Source organism: Heterodontus francisci, chromosome 3, assembly GCF_036365525.1.
Source record: "Heterodontus francisci isolate sHetFra1 chromosome 3, sHetFra1.hap1, whole genome shotgun sequence".
Lineage (NCBI taxonomy): Eukaryota > Metazoa > Chordata > Chondrichthyes > Heterodontiformes > Heterodontidae > Heterodontus > Heterodontus francisci.
This window is the reverse complement of record NC_090373.1, coordinates 171,941,906-171,961,390: the sequence shown is the minus strand read 5'-3', so window position 1 is coordinate 171,961,390 and position 19,485 is coordinate 171,941,906. Positions and strand designations below refer to the sequence as shown.

The 19,485-nt window shown below is 43.9% G+C and overlaps 1 protein-coding gene across 1 annotated transcript in view; it reads right to left on the bottom strand.

The window, feature by feature from the left end:
* Nucleotides 1-19,485, bottom strand: part of polr1b (RNA polymerase I subunit B) — a 53,132-nt gene that overhangs the window by 8,457 nt on the left and 25,190 nt on the right. The window contains exons 9-12 of the mRNA XM_068027648.1: nt 18,311-18,592; nt 15,154-15,287; nt 11,513-11,683; nt 10,794-10,950 (exon numbers count right to left, since the gene is read on the bottom strand). Of these exons, the coding sequence (XP_067883749.1) occupies nt 10,794-10,950; nt 11,513-11,683; nt 15,154-15,287; nt 18,311-18,592 (744 nt within the window). The remainder of the gene's footprint in view (nt 1-10,793; nt 10,951-11,512; nt 11,684-15,153; nt 15,288-18,310; nt 18,593-19,485) is intronic.

Sequence of the window (19,485 nt, the reverse complement as noted above, 5' to 3'; positions counted from 1 at the left end):
GAGAAAGAAATTAGAGTACGAGAGGAAGCTAGCTAGAAATGTAAAAACAGATAGCAAGAGTTTCTACAAGTATTTAAAAAGGAAAAGAGTAAGTCAAGTAAGTGTTGGGCCTCTAGAGAGTTAGAATGGGGAGCTAGTGGTAGATAGTAAGGAAATGGTGGCTGCAATGAACAAATATTTTGCTTCTGTCTTCACTATAGAGGATACAAAAAACATTCCGACAATAGCTGTAAATCAGGAGATGGAAGGAAGAGAGGAACTTGGTGAAATTATAATCACCAGGGAAGCGGTACTGACCAAACTGATGGAGCTGTGGGCTGACAAGTCCCTGGGTCCTGATGGACTTCATCCTAGGGTCTTAAAAAAGGTAGCTAATCAGGTAGTAGATGCGTTGGTGATAATTTTTCAAAATTCGCTAGATTCTGGAAAGGTTCCATCAGACTGGAAAGTAGCAAATATAACCCCCCCTATTCAAGAAGGGCAGGGGGGGAGGGGGGAGGCGGGAAAGACAGAAAACAGGTAACTATAGACCAGTTAGCTTGACACCGTCTTGGGGAAGGTGTTAGAATCCATCATTAAGGAGGTTGTAGCTTGGCACTTAGAAAAACTCAAGGTAATCGGGAATAGTCAGCATGTTTTGTGAAAGGGAAATCATGTTTAACCAATTTGTTGGATTTCTTTGAAGGGTTGACATGTGCTGTGGATAAAGGGGAGCCCATTGACATACTGTACTTGGATTTCCAGAAGGCATCTGACAAGGCGCCACATAAAAGGTTAATATGGAAAGTAGGAGCTCAAGGTGTAGGGGGTAACATATTAGCATAGATAGATGATTGGCTGGCTGGCAGAAAACAGAGAGTATGCAAAAATAGGTCCTTTTCTGATTGGCAGGATGTGACGAGTGGAGTCCCACAGGGCTCTGTGCTGGGGCCTCAACTTTTTACAATTTATATCAATGACTTAGATGAAGGGAGCAATGGCATGGTAGCTAAATTTGCAGATGACACAAAGATAGGTAGGAAAGTATGTTGTGAAGGAGGTTGCAGACAGATATAGATAGGTTGAGTGATTGGGCAAAAATCTGGCTGATGGAGTATAATGTGGGAAAATGTGCAGTTGTTCACTTTGGCAGGAAGAATAAAAAAGTAGAGTATTACTTAAATGGGGAACGACTGCAGAATTCCGAGATGCAGAGGGATTTAGATGTTCTAGTCACAAAATGTTAATATGCAGGTACAGCAGGTAATAAACAAGGCTAATGGAATGCTATCCTTTATTACAAGAGGAATTGAAAATAAAAGTAAGGATGTTATGCTTCAGTTATACAGGGCATTGGTGAGACCACACCTCAAATACTGTGTGCAGCTTTGGTCTCCTTATTTAAAGGAAGGATGTAAATGCATTGGAGGCAGTTCAGAGGAGGTTTACTAGATTTATACCTGGAATGAGCGGGTTGTCTTATGAGGAAAGGTTGGACAGACTGGGCTTGTTTTCATTGGAGTTTAGAAGAGTGAGAGGAGACTTGATTGAAGTCTATAAGATCCTGAACGATCTTGACAAGGTGGATGTGGAAAGATGTTTCCTCTTGTGGGTGAGTCCAGAACTAGGGGGCACTGTTTTAAAATTAGGGGTCACACTTTTAGAACAGAGAGAAGGAGAAATATCTTCTCTGAGGGTTGTGACTTTGGAACACTCTGCCTCAGAAGGTGGTGGAGGCGGGGCCATTGAATATTTTTAAAGCGGAGGTAGGTAGATTCTTGTTGGGCAAGGGAATCAAGGGTATCAGGAGTACACAGGAGTATGGAATTCGAAACAGAAACAGATCAGCCAGATCTTATTGAATGGCGGAGCAGGCTCAAGGGGCCGAATGGCCTACTTTTGCTCCTAATTCGTATGTTTGTAAATTCTTCTGTCGCCACCTGTAATGGACCCACATTTGTCCTTGCTAATGCTTTCCTTTTCACATACCTAAACAAGCTTTTACAGTCCACCTTTATGTTTCTCGCTAGCTTGTATTCATATTCTCTTTTCCCTTCATCAGTTTCTTGGTCTCCCTTTGCTGGATTCTAAATTGCTCCCAATCCTCAAGCTTACCACTTTTTTTGGCAACCTTATAAGTCACTTCCTTTGATCTAATGCAATCTTTAACTTCTGTTAGCCATGGTTCATTCATCAAACGGCATGCAGGTTGTAAGCAGAGTGTAGAGATACGAATTTGGGGAATGGGGATTTTTAAGTGTTAATATCTTTTTAAAAATCTGGTCTGCAGTTAGCAATCAACTGCGATTTACCCTCAAAAGAAAGTAAAGTTAGTTAAGCAAGTAAGATTCTTCCAGCCTTAGGCAGGGACTAACAAGTTCTACTGCACAGTAACTGATTACTTAAGTAGCTATCCAGTCCAGTCTGGTTGCTGCAGTTTCAGCTTCTGAGTTACTATAAATATAGAGGTCTGGGTGCAGCTTGCAAGCAGCGTGCAGATTGTAAGCAGAGTGTGGAGATACGAGTTTGCTGAGCGGGGAGTTTGGTGAAAGGGGAAGAAGGTGCTCCTTTTTTCTTAAAGCCTCCAGCATTTGGTTCTTACTTCGGTGCAGTAGAAGGAGCTGGTTGGAGAATAAATGGTAAGCTATTCTACTTATAATAAATAGTCTGTAAAGTTAAGGTATGACCGGGAAGCTCGGCTGAGTGGAATGTACAGCCTGTAGCATGTTTTTGTTGGTCCCAAACTTTCACCCGCAAACTTTAATATCTTTGACCATCAACCCCTTTCCACCATCCCCTCACCCAATCGTCACAGTTTTCCCAGCTCCCCACACCACCCTGAAAACTTCACTCCTTCCCCCCCCCCCAAAATGGAGATCCGAAGGCACGGGACTTCCGGGAACCGGCTGGAATACTGGTGTGGGACGGCCGTCATGGAAAGGTAAGTAATGATTCGTGATTTAAATGTATTTAAATATTGAAATTAAGGTACCAGCGCCAAGCGGCAGGCAGGGCCTTCCCGACGTCAAGGCCCATGGCGGGCCTCTCCCGGAAGGATTTTCCAGGACCCCCGCCACGACCCCCCAAGTCAGGGGGCTGGTAAAATTCAGCCCGCCATGTGTCATAGAAACATAGAAAATTGGAGCAGGAGTAGGCCATTCGGCCCTTCAAGCCTGCTCCACCATTCAATATGATTATGGCTGATCATCCAACTCAGTAACCTATTCCCGCTTTCGCCCCATATCCTTTGATCCCTTTAAACCCAAGAGCTATATCTAACTCCTTCTTGAAAACATACAATGTTTTGGCCTCAACTGCTTTCTGTGGTAGCGAATTCCACAGGCTCACCACTCTCTGGGTGAAGAAATTTCTCCTCATCTCAGTCCTGAATGGCTTACCCCGTATCCTTAGACTATGACCCCTAGTTCTGGATTCCCCTACCATCGGGAACATCCTTCCTGCATCTGCCCTGTCAAGTCCTGTTAGAATTTTATAGGTTTCTATGAGATCCCCCCTCACTCTTCTGAACTCCAGCGAATATAATCCTAACCAACCCAATCTCTCCTCATACGTCAATCCCACCATCCCAGGAATCAGTCTGGTAAACCTAAGCTGCACCCCCTCCATAGCACGAACATCCTTCCTCAGATAAGGAGACCAAAACTGCACACAATATTCCAGGTGTGGCCTCACCAAGGCCCTGTATAATTGCAGCAAGACATCCCTGCTCCTGTACTCGAATCCTCTTGCTATGAAGGCCAACATACCATTTGCCGTTTTTACCACCTGTTGCACCTGCATGCTTAACTTCAGCGATTTATGTACGACAACACCCAGGTCTCGTTGCATATTCCCCTCTCTCAGTTTATAGCCGTTCAGATAATAATCTGCCTTCCTGTTTTTGCTACCAAAGTGGATAACCTCACATTTATCCACATTATACTGCATCTGCCATGCATTTGCACATGCACTCAACTTGTCCAAATCACCCTGAAGCCTCTCTGCATCCTCCTCACAACTCACCCTCCCACCCAGTTTTGTGTCATCTGCAAATCGGGAGATGTTACATTTAGTTCCCTCATCTAAATCGTTAATATACATTGTGAATAGTTGGGGTCCTAGCACCGATCCCTGCGGTAACCCACTAGTTGCTGCCTGCCATTCGGAAAAAGACCCATTTATCCCTACCCTTTGTTTCCTGTCTACCAACCAATTTTATATCCATTGCAATACGGGGTGGCGCAGTGGTTAGCACCACAGCCTCACAGCTCCAGCAACCCGGGTTCAGTTCTGGGTACTGCCTGTGCGGAGTTTGCAAGTTCTCCCTGTGACCGCTTGGGTTTCCACCGGGTGCTCCGGTTTCCTCCCACAGCCAAAGACTTGCAGGTTGATAGGTAAATTGGCCATTGTAAATTGGCTCTAATATAGGTAGGTGGTAGGAGAATGGTGGGGATGTGGTACGAAATATGGGGTTAATGTAGGATTAGTATAAATGGGTGGTTGCTGGTCGGCACAGACTCGGTGGGCCGAAGGACCTGTTTCAGTGCTGTATCTCTAAATAAATAAATACACCACCCCCAATCCCATGCGCTTTAATTTCAGTCCAATAAGTCCAAATAAACCACATCCACTGGCTCCCCTCATCAACTCTACTAGTTAAATCCTCAAAGAATTCTAGTAGATTTGTCAAGCATGATTTCCCTTTCGTAAATCCATGCTGACTCTGTCTGATTCTACCACTGTTCTCCAAGTGCTCTGCTATAAAATCTTTGATAATGGACTCTAGAACTTTCCCCACTACCGACGTCAGGCTGACTGGTCTATAATTCCCTGCTTTCTCTCTACCTCCCTTTTCAAATAGTGGGGTTACATTAGCTACCCTCCAATCTGCAGGAACTGTTCCAGAGTCTATAGAATCTTGGAAGATGACCACCAATGCATCCACTATTTCTAGGGCCACTTCCTTAAGTACTCTGGGATGCAGCCCATCAGGCCCTAGGGATTTATCAGCCTTTAATCCCATCAATTTCCCCAACACCATTTCTCTACTAATACTGATTTCCTTCAGTTCCTCTCTTTCACTAAACCCTGTGTTCCCCAACATTTCTGGTATGATATTTGTGTCCTCCTTTGTGAAGACAGAACCAAAGTATGCAATTAGTTGGCCAGCCATTTCTTTGTTCCCCATAATAAATTCCCCTGTTTCTGACTGTAAGGGACCTACATTTGTCTTCACTAATCTTTTTCTCTTCACATATTTATAGAAACGTTTAGAGTCAGTTTTTATGTTCCCCGCAATGTTCCTAGACAAACAAATCTGCAAGACGTGTCACCGGCTGCACTAGCTTGAGCTCCGGATTCCAGAACTCGAGTGGCGGCTGGAGTCATTGTGGAGCATCCGCGAGGCAGACAACTACATGGATAGCACATTTAGGGAGGTGGTAACACCGCAGGTTAGGAGCATGCAGGCAGATAGGGAATGGGTGACTGCCAGGCAGTCTAAGAAAACCAAGCAGGTAGTGCAGGGGTCCCCTGAGACAATCTCGCTTGCTAACTGGTTTTCCATTTTGGATACTGGTGAGGGCGATGGTTCCTCAGAGGAGTGCAATCAGAGCCAAGCACCACAGGTGGCTCAGCTGCACAGGAGGGCAGGAAGAAGAGTGGAAGAGCAGTAGTGATAGGGGATTCGTTAGTTAGGGGAACAGGCAGGCATTTCTGCGGCCGTAAATGTGACTCCAAGATGGCTTGTTGTCTCCTTGGTGCCAGGGTCAAGGATGTCACGGAGCAGCTACAGGACAATCTTTTGGGGGAAGGTGAACAGCCAGAGGTCGTAGTCCACGTTGGCACCAATGACATAGGTAGGAAAGGGGGAATGAGGTCCTAAAAGCAGATTTTAGGGAGCTAGGAAGGAGATTAAAAAGTAGGACCTCAAAAGCAGTAAACTCAGGATTACTCCCTATCCCACGTGCGAGCGAGCATAGGAATAGGAGAATTGAGTGATTCAACGTGTGGCTGGAGAACTGGTGTAGGAGGGAGGGCATCAGATTTCTGAGGCATTGGGCCAGGTTCTAGGGCAGGTGGGACGGGTACAAGATAGATGGGTTGCATCTTAGCAGGACTGGGACTAATATCCTCGCAGTGAGATTTGCTAGTGCTGTTGGGGAGGGTTTAAATTAGATTGGCAGGGTGATGGGAACCTGAAAGGGAGCTCAGATTGAAGGGAAGCAAAAACTGGTAACAGGTGTATGGGATCTTGGAGGAAATATCAGAGAGGAATATCAAGGTGCGCAGAACACAGAGATAGATAGCACTAGAGTAGGGACTAGTCAATTTTTATGTGGGGTTAGAGTAAGGGAAAAATTAATAAAGTCTAAATCAGGGTTAATGTCCATGTATGTGATTGCATGGAGTGTGGTTAATGAGGCTGGTGAGGTACAGGAGCAAAATGCCATGTGGAAATATGATGTTGTGGCTATAACAAAGACCTGGCTGAAAGAAGGGCAGGACTGGATGTTAAATATTCCTGGATACAAGGTGTTCAGGAAAGGGGAAAAAAGGGGGAGGGGTGGCGGTATTGATTAAGGAGAGCATTGCAGTGCTGGAGAGAAAGGATGTCCCAGAGGAGTCGAGGACAGAATCAATTTGGCTAGAGCTAAAGAACAAAAAAGGTACAGTTACATTGTTCGATGTTGTCTACAAGCCACCAACTAGTGGGAAAGACGTGAAGGAACAAATTTGCAAGGAAATTACAGAGGTGCAAAAACTATAGGGTAGTTATAATGGGGGACTTTAATTACCCAAACATAGCCTGGGATAGTAGTTATGTAAAGGGCAGCGAGGGGCAAGAGTTCCTAGAGTGTGTTCAGGAAAATTTTCTACAGCAGTATGTTTCTAGTCCAACAAGAAAGGGGGCACTGCTAGACTTGGTTCTTGGAAATGAGGTGGGCCAAGTGGATCAAGTATCAGTAGGAGAGCATTTAGGAGACAGTGATCATTGTATCATAAGATTTAGGCTTACTATGGAAAAGGACGAAGAACAATCCAGAGTAAGAATAATTAACTGGGGGAAAACCAACTTCAATGGGGTAAGAATGGAGCTTGGCCGAATAAATTGGAGTCAAAGGTTATCAGGAAAAACAGTAGCTGAATAATGGGCTACCTTCCAAGAAGAGATAGTTCGGGCACAGTCCAAGTATGTTCCCTCTAAGGGGAAAGGTAGGCAAACAAATCCAGAGCTCCCTGGATGACAAAAGAGGTACAGATTAAGATAAAGAAGAAAAAGTGTGCTTATGACAGATGCCAAGTAGCAAATACTATTGTGAACCCGGCTGAATGTGAGCAAGGTTATAGTTCATGGAATAAAAGGGACGGTAGCAACATGGAAGGATACGGAATTGGCTGAGTGACAGGAAACAAAGAGTAGTGCTTAATGGATGTTTTTTGGGCTGGAGGAAGGTTTGTAGTGCAGTTCCGCAGGGGTCAGTGTTGGGATCCTTGCTTTTCCTGATATATATTAATGACCTAGACCCTGGTGTACAGGGTACAATTTCAAAGTTTGCAGATGATACGAAGCTTGGAAGCATTGTGAACTGTGAGGAAGATAGTGTAGAACTCCAAAAGAACACAGACAAGTTAGTGGAACGGGCAGACAGGTGGCAGATGAAGTTCACTGCAGAGAAATCTGGTGATTCATTTCATTAGGAAGAACATGGAGAAACAATATAAAATAAAGGGTACAATTCAAAAGGGGCTGCAGGAGTAGAGGGACCTAGGTGTATATGTGCATTAGTCATTGAAGGTGGCTGGACAGGTTGAGAGAGCGGTTAATAAAGCAGACAGTATCCTGGGCATAGAGTACAAGAGCAAGGAAGTTATGTTGAACTTGTATAAGACACTAGGTCGGCCTCAGCTGGAGTATTACGTACAGTTCTGGACACCGCACTTTAGGAAAGATGCGAGGGCACTGGAGAGAGTATAGAAAAGATTTATGAGAATGGTTCCAAAGAAAAGTACAGCACAGGAACAGGCCATTCGGCCCTCCAAGCCTGCGCTGATCTTGATGCCTGTCTAAACTAAAACCTTCTGCACTTCCGAGGTCCGTATCCCTCTACTCCCATCCTATTCATGTATTTGTCAAGATGCCTCTTAAACGCCGCTATCGTACCTACTTCCACCACCTCCCCCGGCAGCAAGTTCCAGGCACTCACCACCCTCTGTGTAAAAAACTTGCTTCGCACATCCCCTCTAAACTTTGCCCCTTGCACCTTAAACTTATGTCCCCTAGTAACTGACTCTTCCACCCTGAGAAAAAGCTCTGACCACGCCACTCATAACTTTGTAAACCTCTATCAGGTCGCCCCTCCACCTCCGTCGTTCCCGTGAAAACAATCCGAATTTATCCAACCTCTCCTCAAAGCTAATAGCCTCCAGACCAGGCAACATCCAGGGATGAAAAATTTCAGATATGAAGATAGGCTGGAGAAGTTAGGACCGTTTTCCTTGAATAGAAGGCTTAGAGGTGAATTCACAGAGGTATTCAAAATCATGAGGGGTCTGGACAGAGTAGATAAAGAGAAACTGTTCCCACTCGTGAAAGGATCGAGAACGAGAGGGAACTTAAAGTATTTGGTAAGAGAATCAAAAGTGATATGAGGAAAAACTTTATCATGCAGCGATTGGTTAAGGTCTGGAATGCGCTGCCTGAGTGTGTGGTGGAGGCAAGTTCAATTGAAGCATTCAAAAGGAAATTAAACTGTTATATGAAAAGGAAGAATGTGCAGGGTTACGGGGAGAAGGCGGGGGAATGGAAATGAGTGAATTTCTCTTTCAGAGAGCCGGTACGGACAGAATGGGCCGAATGGCCTCCCTCTCAGCGGGTCTGCGGCATCTGTGGAAAGAGAGGCGGAGTTGACGTTTCGGGTCAGTGACCTTTTGGATTATACTTCATGGTGGATTTTCTTCATTGTTAGTTCTGTTTATGGGCGGCACAGTGGCGCAGTGGTTAGCACCGCAGCCTCACAGCTCCAGCGACCCGGGTTCAATTCTGGGTACTGCCTGTGTGGAGTTTGCAAGTTCTCCCTGTGTCTGCGTGGGTTTTCTCTGGGTGCTCCAGTTTCCTCCCACAAGCCAAAAGACTTGCAGGTTGGTAGGTAAATTGGCTATTATAAATTGCCCCTAGTATAGGTAGGTGGTAGGGAAATATAGGGACAGGTGGGGATGTGGTAGGAATATGGGATTAGTGTGGGATTAGTATAAATGGGTGGTTGATGGTCGGCACAGACTCGGTGGGCCTGTTTCAGTGCTGTATCTCTAAACTAAAAAAAAACTAAACTCTGCACTGTAACAATTTTGTGATCTTTCCTGTTGGGTTTTGTGTCTTAGAGGAATATATATTTGTTGAGACCATGTAATAATACTTTAAATACTAGCCATTGCCTGTCTACTGTCAAATTTTCTAGCGTAGTTTCCCAATCCACCATAGCCAACTTGCTCCTCATACCTTCATGGTTTCCTTTGTTCAGATTTAAGGCCCTAATTACAGAATGAACTATATCACTTTCAAAATTAATGTAAAATGATATATTATGGTCAATATTTCCCAAAGGCTCCTTTAAAGCAAGATTATTAATTGGCCCTTTCTCATTATATAATACTAAATATAAGATAGCCCGATCCCTAGTTTGTTCTTCAACATAATGCTCCAGAAAGCCATCTCATACACACTCCAGGAATTTATCCTCTACAGCATTAGTGCTGATTTGGTTTACCGAGTTTATATGTAAATGGAAGTCGCCCATTATTATTGTATTACCCATGTTACATGCATCTCTAATTTCCTGATTTATACCATGCCCAACATTACCACTATTGTTTGGTGGCCTATAAATTCCCACCAATGTTTGCTGCCCCTTGCGGTTTCTTACCTCCACCCAAACTGATTCTACATCTTGATCCTTCGATCTAAGATCCTCTCTCACTAATGTACTGATTTTGTCTCTTATGAAGAACGCTACCCCTACGTCCTTTTCCTGTTTGCCTATCCTTCCTGAATGAGGAATATCCTTGAATATTCAGTTCCCAATCTTGGTCACCCAGTAACCACATCTCTGTAATGGCAATTAGCCATTTACTCTATTTGTGCCTTCACATCATCTACCTTGTTGTGAATGCTGTGTGCATTCAGATAGAGTGCCCTTAACTTTGTAATTTTAACATTATTCCACATTCTGATCCTATTTGATGTTTGTTTTCGCTTCGTCTGTCTTCTAATTTCGCTTACTACTTTTCTACTTCCCGTTACCAGTTTTGCTTCCCTCCAATCTGAGCTCCCTCTCAGGTTCCCATCCATATGCTAAATACACTCATTTGAGCAGACTGCATACCTTTGCCACTGTTACACACTGAGTCAATGCAATCTCATCCTGCACATTTAAAATGAATAAAAACTGCTGTGCCATACCTCATTACATTTTTTTTGATCATTAACATCATCTCCTAAATCCATCGAGCATGGCACCAGAGGCACAGAACATCACCACTACCACCCGCACCCCCAACCTCCGGTAACATGTCCAATCAACCAGCCAATTCCTCCACTACTATTTTCTTTCTAATCCACTGGACTCCTTTGCAGAGGGTTGTACCATCTTCACTTAAGCAGAGCGGTGGATGCTAAATCATTCTTTTCAGTTGCAGACGTTCATGCGATTTCAGTATCTCAACTACTGCTGATTTTTGGCATAGGCTTTAATGTTAAGAAGGTGGTTTGAACAGTATGGAATAAACATTGTACAATTTCTGCCATATTTACTTACCCATCTGACACTGGTACATGTTCCTAGGACTTTGATTATGATCAGAGTATGGGATGAAATTAGCCACTACACTCAGCATGCTATGGGGAAAGAGCTCCTGATGGCTGGTTACTCCAGGCAAGATATCCGTCTCTGTGATAGCAATATTCATGTACAGCTGCAGTGACAACAGAATGTAAGATAAACACCTGCATGTTTTTTTTCAGCATTATAGTCAAATTGTGTTCATTATTAAAAGAATGTACCTTAATGTAACTTAATGTGACTTGGACCTGATTGCCCCAAACGACTTTCATGTACTTTAGCCTGTTTTCTTTGAAATACTTTCCTCTCTAATCCACTGTCCCCTTTGCAGAGGGCTGTATCATTTGCACTTAAACAGAACAGTGGATGGGCTGGACACAAGGTAAATAAATGCTCGGGGAGCATCTACATGCCTCCCCACTGGTGTTGCACAAGTAATGGGCTGTCTGGCGATTATCCCAACTCCTCCCACTGGTACAATTGGAGTGCAGTTTAAAAACGTTATCATTTACATTGCAATGTGTCACTTGTCAATAAATTTTGATGCCGGAATGGGAAAAAGTAGGGTTAGCATGCCGGATATCAATTAGGCCAAAGGCCCATCTTCATCCAAGTCTATTTTTCCATCTTATGAGCAATGGGTTAGACTTTTTCAAAGCTCACAAATAAAAATGCTACTACTGGGAGATTATTACCTGCTCAAGTGTCCCAATAAGCTCCTCTTTTCCCAAGGCCAGGTTTCTCACGGGCCGCATCATCCGACTCATGGTGGTAAACAGGTACAATCCTGGGTAAATGCTAGGCTTACCCATCATCGGAATAAGAACGATTTCAATCCATGGAGGGACTTTTTTCACCTGTAGCACCTGTCGGCAAAACAAACCGCAGGCAACACTATTAAGATTTCTTCCTCATGTTCCAGTCATTTTATTCTTACATTAATTATAAATATGTCGACTCAATTAGTTTTTCCTGCGAGCAGCAATAACCGAACAGATTAGACAAGGTGTAGGTCTGTTGAATTGGCTGAGCTCAGCAGAAATAGGGGCCTTGTAATTGGTGTCAACACCATAAGCTAGGAGGGGAGAGAAGGGAAGGGAAGTAAAGGACAGAACCTGTCCCTGACCACTAACCAGGACAATGGGGACTGCTGTGTTGCCCTCCCTAACATCTTGCTTGCTGTCATTTACTATCCAAGTTCACACACGAAGGAGGCCACTTAGAGCAAGGACACCCGACATGCATTGAACTTTGCCCTTGCAAGAGTTAGTGACATCAGGAGAGGGAGAAAGTGTGTTGGGGCTGGGAGTAGGAGGTGGAAATTGGATCCATTACTTAATTAAAACCTTCAAACTTTCTGCTCTACGATCACACTCCCTCAATTGTTCACATCAATCCATTTCTGCTTTTGATGGACAATGGAGAAACTCTGAGGTTTTTTAAAATTTTTGTTCATGGGATGTGGGGATCGCTGGCTGGGCCAGCATTTATTGCCCATCCCCAATTGCCCTTGAGAAGGTGGTGGTGAGCTGTCTTCTTGAACCGCTGGAGTCTATGTGGGGTAGGTACATTCACAGTGCTGTTAGGAAGGGAGTTCCAGGATTTAGACCCAGCGACAGTGAAGGAACAGCGATATAGTTACAAAATCAGGATGGTGTGTGGCTTGCAGGGGAACTTGCAGGTGGTGACGTTCCAATGCATCTGCTGCCCTTGTCCTTCTAGGTGGTAGAGGTCGCGGGTTTTGAAGGTGCTGTCTAAGTAGCATTATTGCAGTGCATCTTGTATATGGCACACGCTGTTGCCACTGTGCGTCGGTGGTGGAGGGAGTGAATGTTTGTAGATGGAGTGCCAATCAGGCGGGTTGCTTTGTCCTGCATGGTGTTGAGCTTCTTGAGTGTTATTGGAGTTGCACCCATCCAGGTAAGTGGACAGTATTCCATCACACTCCTGACTTGTGCCTTGTAGATGGTGGACAGGCTTTGGGGAGTCAGGTGAGTTACTCGCCACAAGATTCCTAGCCTCTGACCTGCTCTTGTAGCCACGGTATTTCTACGGCTACTCCAGTTCAGTTTCTCATCAATGGTAATCCCCAGGATGTTGATAGTGAGGGATTCAGCAATCATAATGTCAAGCGCAGTTGGTTCAATTCTCTGTTGTTAGAGGTGGTCATTGCCAGGCACTTCTGTGGCATGAATGTTACTTGCCACTTATCAGCCCAAACCTGGATATTGTCTACATTTCTGCATGAACTGCTTCAGTATCTGAGGAGTCCCGAATGGTTCTGAACATTGTGCAATCATCTGCGAACATCCCCACTCCTGACCTTATGATTGAAGGAAGGTCATTGATGAAGCAGCTGAAGATGGTTGGGCCTAGGACACTACCCTGAGGAACTCCTGCAGTGATGTCCTGGAGCTCAGATGATCACGAGGAGTTAATTGAATTGGCTGAAGACTGGCATTTGTGATGCTGGGGACTTCAGGAGGAGGCCAAGATGGATCATCCAGTTGGCACTTCTGGCTGAAGATTGTTGCAAATGCTTCAGCCTTATCTTTTGCACAAATGTGCTGGGGTCCCCCATCATTAAGGATGGGGATATTTGTGGAGCGACCTCTTCCAATAAGTTGTTTAATTGCCACCACCATTCACGACTGGTTGTGGCAGGACTGCAGAGCTGAGATCTGATCGGTTGTTTGTGGGATCGCTTAGCTCTGGCTATCGCATGCTGCTATGCTGTTTGGCACGCAAGTAGTCCTGGGTTGTAGCTTCACCAGGTTGACAGCTCATTTTTAGGTGTGCCTGGTGCTGCTCCTGGCATGCCCTCCTGCAGTCTTCATTGAACCAGGGTTGATCCTCCAGCTTGATGGTATTAGTAGAGTGGGGGATATGCCAGGCCATGAGGTTACAGATTGTGGTCGAGTACAATTCTGCTGCTGCTGCTGATGGCACACAGTGCCTCATGGATGCCCAGTTTTGCGTTGCTAGATCTATTTGAAATCTAGCCTATTTAGCATGATGGTAGTGCCACACAACACGATGGAGGGTATCCTCAATGTGAAGATGGGACTTTGTCACCACATGGACTGTGCGGTGGTCATTCCTACCAATACTGTCATGGATGGATGCATCTACAACAGGCAGATTGGTGAGGTCGAGGTCAAGTATGTTTTTCCCTCTTGTCGGTTCCCTCACCACCTGCCGCAGACCCAGTCTAGTAGCGATGTCCTTTAGGACACAGCCAGCTCAGTCAGTAGTGGTCCGCCACCCAGAGTACGTTCTGCGCCCTTGCCACCCTCAGTGCTTCCTCCAAGTGGTGTTCAACATGGAGGAGTACTGATTCATCAGCTGAGGGGTGGGGGGGGGGTGGGGGGGGGGGGGTGCAGTAGGTGGTAATCAGCAGGAGGCTTCCTTGCCCATATTTGACCTGACGCCATCAGACTTCATGGGGGCCCAAGTCGATGCTGAGGACTCCCAGGGCAACTCCCTCTCGACTGTATACCACTATGCCTCCACCTCTGCTGGGTCTGTCCTACCGGTGGGACAGGACACACCCGGGGACGGTGATGGTGGTGTCTGAGCCATTGCCTGTAAAGTATGATTCGGCGAGTATGACTGTGTCAGGCTGTTGCTTGGCTAGTCTGTCAGACAGCTCTCCCAGGTTAGACACATGCCCCCAGATGTTAATAAGGAGGACTTTGCAGGGTCGACAGGGCTGGGTTTGCCGTTGTGATTTCCAGTCCCTAGCTCGATGCTGGGTGTTCCACTGTGAACACCACATGCAGAAGGTGTTTCTAAACAAGGATGAAGGAAAAGAATAGAGGTGCTCCCTCCCCTTTTTCCATCGTCTGAAGTAATGGTTTTCAGTGTGTGGACACCCTATGCAATCACTGACACACTCTCATGAACCCAACCTCCAATATACACTGTCAGCTATTGAAAAGGAAAAGGGTACTGTAATTGCCAGGAACACAATTACAGTATAAAGCAACAAGAACAGCGTGTTAGGAATTTACAGAATGCTTAAAACACAGTCCTAGTGGCACATAGTGTAAGAAAGGGCATCTCTTACGACTTAAGGTTCCCTGAGACACTCAAACCCCCTAAACTCCACAGCCCCTTATTTGAAAACTTATGATTGGAGATTAACTTCAGAATGTGGATAAAGTTGAAAACAACTGCAAGTCTCAGCAGTGAGGTAGGGGGGATGGCAGTGTCAGAAAAGGGGGTTGAGGCAGGAGAAAAGGGTTAATTCATTTCAAGGGTGCCTTTCCCTCTGGTAACCTCAAATTATAAATGTGAAACAACATGAAAATCACAAAATAAAACAGATACATACTTTAAAATTGCGTAGTGCATCAGCAATACTTGGTCCCATTTCTCTTTCTACCCAGCCAACTACAGCACCATCCAAGAGAACTGGGTAGCATTCACAATATGGCTTGCTGGGTGTACCGTCCACTGGTGTAATGCCTGCAAAACATGTGGTACCAAACAGTTCATAGCTGGGCTCCTATTGACAATGAAAGGTAAAACACACAGCTCTACAATCGCAGCATCATTATTGACTATCCTAAATATTGCCACTTCTTTGATCATAGCTTATGTGGGACAAACATCCCATCACACCACAGCATAATCATTCTTCTCTTCCTTTACGTGTGAAGCCACTAGCAACATGGTGACATGATGAGCCATAACGTACCCAAGATCCAGCTCCTTTGCTCCTAGGGCGTCCTTTGCTGCAGCAAGTGATTTGTTTTTGCTCAGTTTCCCTGCCTTCAGGACATCCCTATGCAAAACTCAAGCGCTTCAGCAGTTATAGGTGGGTAAGTGCAAGAATATCGCTGAGTTTTTCATGGGATGTCGCACTACTCCAAATCATTGCCCACCCTTGTGACAGACTCTCAGTCTCGATACTTTCCTCCCGACAGAGCAGCAAGCGCAGGGAAGGTGCTTCCTTTCCTACAGGACAGAGGGAAAAGGAGGACCAGTGTTCTTGTCTGCTTAAAAATATAAAGCTTCAACCGGGAATAGCAGTCAACTGTTAATTTATACAAATCGTCAGAACCAAAACCACTGTCCACTGTTGAGACATTAAAGTTTTTGTTTTTAAATGTATGCTGCATATCATTTTTAAACTGACAAAAAACAAATCCAGCTGTAATCAAATTACTGTGCAAGGTTTTAAAGTACTGTAGAGCTACCCACTGCAGTTACTACCTGGAATCATAGAATGATACAGCACAGGAGGAGGCCATTCATCCCATGGTGTCTGTGCCAGCTCTTTAGTAGAACAATCCAATTAATCCCACTCCCCTGCAAATGTTCCCCGCTTCAAGTATTAATGAGACTCCCTTTTGAAAGTTACTACTAAATCTGATTCCACCACCCTTTCTGGCAGTGCATTCCAGATCATCATAACTTGCTGGGTAAAATGTTTTTTCCTCTTATCACCTCTGCTTCTTTTGCCAAGTATCCGAAATCTATATCCTCTGGTTACCAAACCTCCTGCCACTGGAAACAGTTTCTCCTTAATTACTCTATCAAAATGCTTCGTGATTTTGTATCAAATCACCTCTTAACCTTCTCTGGGAGAACAATCCCAGCTTCCCCAGTCTCTCCACATCACTGAAGTCCCACATCCCTTGTACTATTGTAGTAAATCTCTGCACCCTCTCCAAGACCTTGACATCCTTCTTAAAGTGAGATGCCCAAAATTGGAAACCTGGTGTCTAATCAGTGTTTTATAAAGGTTTAGCACAGGGAGCAGCACCAACATATTGCACTACAGACATCTGACAAAATTATTGGACTCTGCCATGGACATGGGGGCAATTAATCTGTTTGTAAAGTGTATAGCCAACCTAATGCCATCAAACCACAGTCCAATTTAAAATATATTTCTCTCTAAATTGGCCAAGGATACAAATATCAATGGAGAGTAGCACAACTGTATTAGATAGCTAGCACGCAAGCAAATTAATATGCAACGCCAATGCGAAATTACTTTTGTTGATAGAATAGAGCCAACTACACCATGTGCCAATGCTGCATTAACATGTAGCCAGGTAGCAAAACCATTCCACGATAAAAACCAGGACTGAGAAGTAACTTTATATCATTCAACAGTAAAATAACAAATAATTTTCCACACACTGGAAAAACTAATTATCGAGCTCTCCTAGTTAGCTAGCAAGCTAATAATAATAAATTCAACTCACTTTAATGTTTTCAAATGTACCTCGCCACCGCAGCTACAAGAGAAAAATTCTCGTTCCCAAGCTGGGTTGAACGATCTTATTTTTGAATTCGACGCCATGTTTTTTTTCCACAGGTAAGAAAAAAAACCATGAAAAACATGGACTTGGATAATGCTTGGATAACAAAGTTTCTTTGGTTTAGTGTCATCAAGATTCTACATTAACCACAGTTACTGTAGAATCTTGACGTCATTGTCAGTTTACGAGGAAAAGCAGAAGCCAAAGTGCAAGACGTACAGAGATAAATCATATCTTTTTTTGACAGAGCTTGTAAGTCGTATATTTTTTGAATAAATTACACAGGCCTCAACATTTTTACCATGGACACTGGTGTCCATGTACGGAAACGTTGCCAACCCCTGGTTTAGCATAACTTCATTGCTTTTGCACTCTATGCCTCTAATTATAAAGTCAAAAGAACCCTTATGTCTTTTTTTTTTAAAGACACTTCACAACTTATTCTTTCACTTTCAAAGATTTGTGTACATACACCCCCAGATCTCACTGTTCTGCACCCTTTTAACATTGTATCATTTATAGTTCACATTGCCTTTCTTCATTCTTCCTACTAAATGAATCACTCCACATTTTTCTGCATTGAATTTCATCTTCCACATGGCTGCCCACTTCACCAGTCTGTCTATGTCCTCCTGAAGTCTGTTACTATCCTCCACATTGTGTTACATTTGAATTTTGTATCATCTACAAACATTGAAAGTATGCCCCCTATACCCAAGTTCAGGTCATTAAAATATATATCAAAAAGACCAGCGGTCCTAATACTGACCCACGGGGAGCATCACTGCATATTACCCTCCAATCTGAAAAACAACCACTACTCCCTGCTTTCTGTCTCTTGGCCAATTTTATATTCACGCTGCCACTATTCCTTTAATCCCATGAGCTACCCACTGAAATGTACTCACACAATGAGCACAGCCAATCTTCAGTGTACGAACAGCTAGTACAGTTGTGAGACACTCTTACATTCAGCACTCTGCTTACGTTTCAATGTACAGACCATGGCTGCATCAGGAGTCTCTACAAAACTTGTAAATAAATTATACGCTAGACAAAAAAACTTTAAATCTTCCTCCATTTTTGGACAGCTGCATATAAATGGACAAAACACCCATACACAAACTAGTTTGTTTTAAGCAGCTTACTCTGTATTTGGCATCTGTTATAAACAAACCAATATATAATTTTACATACAACTCCCTCATCACTTACCTAGTGCACAAAGCAGAGCTGGCAGAGAGACTGTACTTGACGTCTGGGTCACAATCTCACAAATGGCAGTCAAATGATTCATTAGCCCACAGGGCTCTCCATCTGGAGTGTGTACAGGGCACAGGAAGCCCCAGGATTCTGGCAGTAACTTGCGTACAGAGGTGGTTCTCATCTTAGCAAAAGCAGCCCCTCTATGCACACAGCGGAAATGGGAGAGATAACGGATAAAATTCAGCTTGTCTGCCACAATGCACAAACCCGAATCCTGTAGCATTCCCAGACCTGGTATAAGAGAAGAGAAATAAATTTGAAATTACCATGTACAATTACCCAGTATTAAGATTATCACTCAGAGCCTTAGTTTGCATATATATTTTACATAATGGTTAGAGATGCCTAATTTTTGTGAAGATTCAATAAAGAATATTCAGGTTTGTTTTTGTTGGTTTATGCAAGCAGCATTTTGAAAATAATTCTGCAGCTCTGATTCTGAAATGTATTTATTTTGAGATAAGGCAAAACTTTAGGTACCTTTTTCCTTCCCTTAGATCTACCTACACCTCACAATCGCCATGGCTACTATATATAGAGTGCATCATGTAGATGAAATCAGCCACCAATCCTGTGTGCTGTAAGATAATCATCAAGGATTATCTGCATCAAAACTGTACTTTCTTTTGAACTGGTACATTTATGTCAATTGTCCCATTTGTAATAATTCATCAATGCTTGTGAGTGGCTGAGAAATACAATCTAAATTGTTTATTTCACTGCAGGTTTAGCATACAGAATGTTTAATTTCTTACTGAAAAAAAATTTAATTTTCCTAGAGTGAAGCCCCTGAACCCCTCAGACAAGGGAGAAATTAAATTTTCTGTAACCTTCCCAAAAAGAGATTCGTTTTTGGACCATGGTGCAGCCTCTAGTATGTTTGCAACGTTGGTCCCACACTGGAAATCTAGATTAGCGGGGACATGAGAATAATAACCCTCTCTTCCTGTGCGGAACCATCTTGCCTCTGTTCAGCAAATCCCACTGTGGCACAGCCCAGATAGGGGACATAGCATATTAATGATGCAAAGTATTACTATCTACAATCCACCAGACGTCACAGTAGAGTTGCTCCACTATTCAAATCTGAATGAATTATTCTATGTTAATGAACATAATCAATA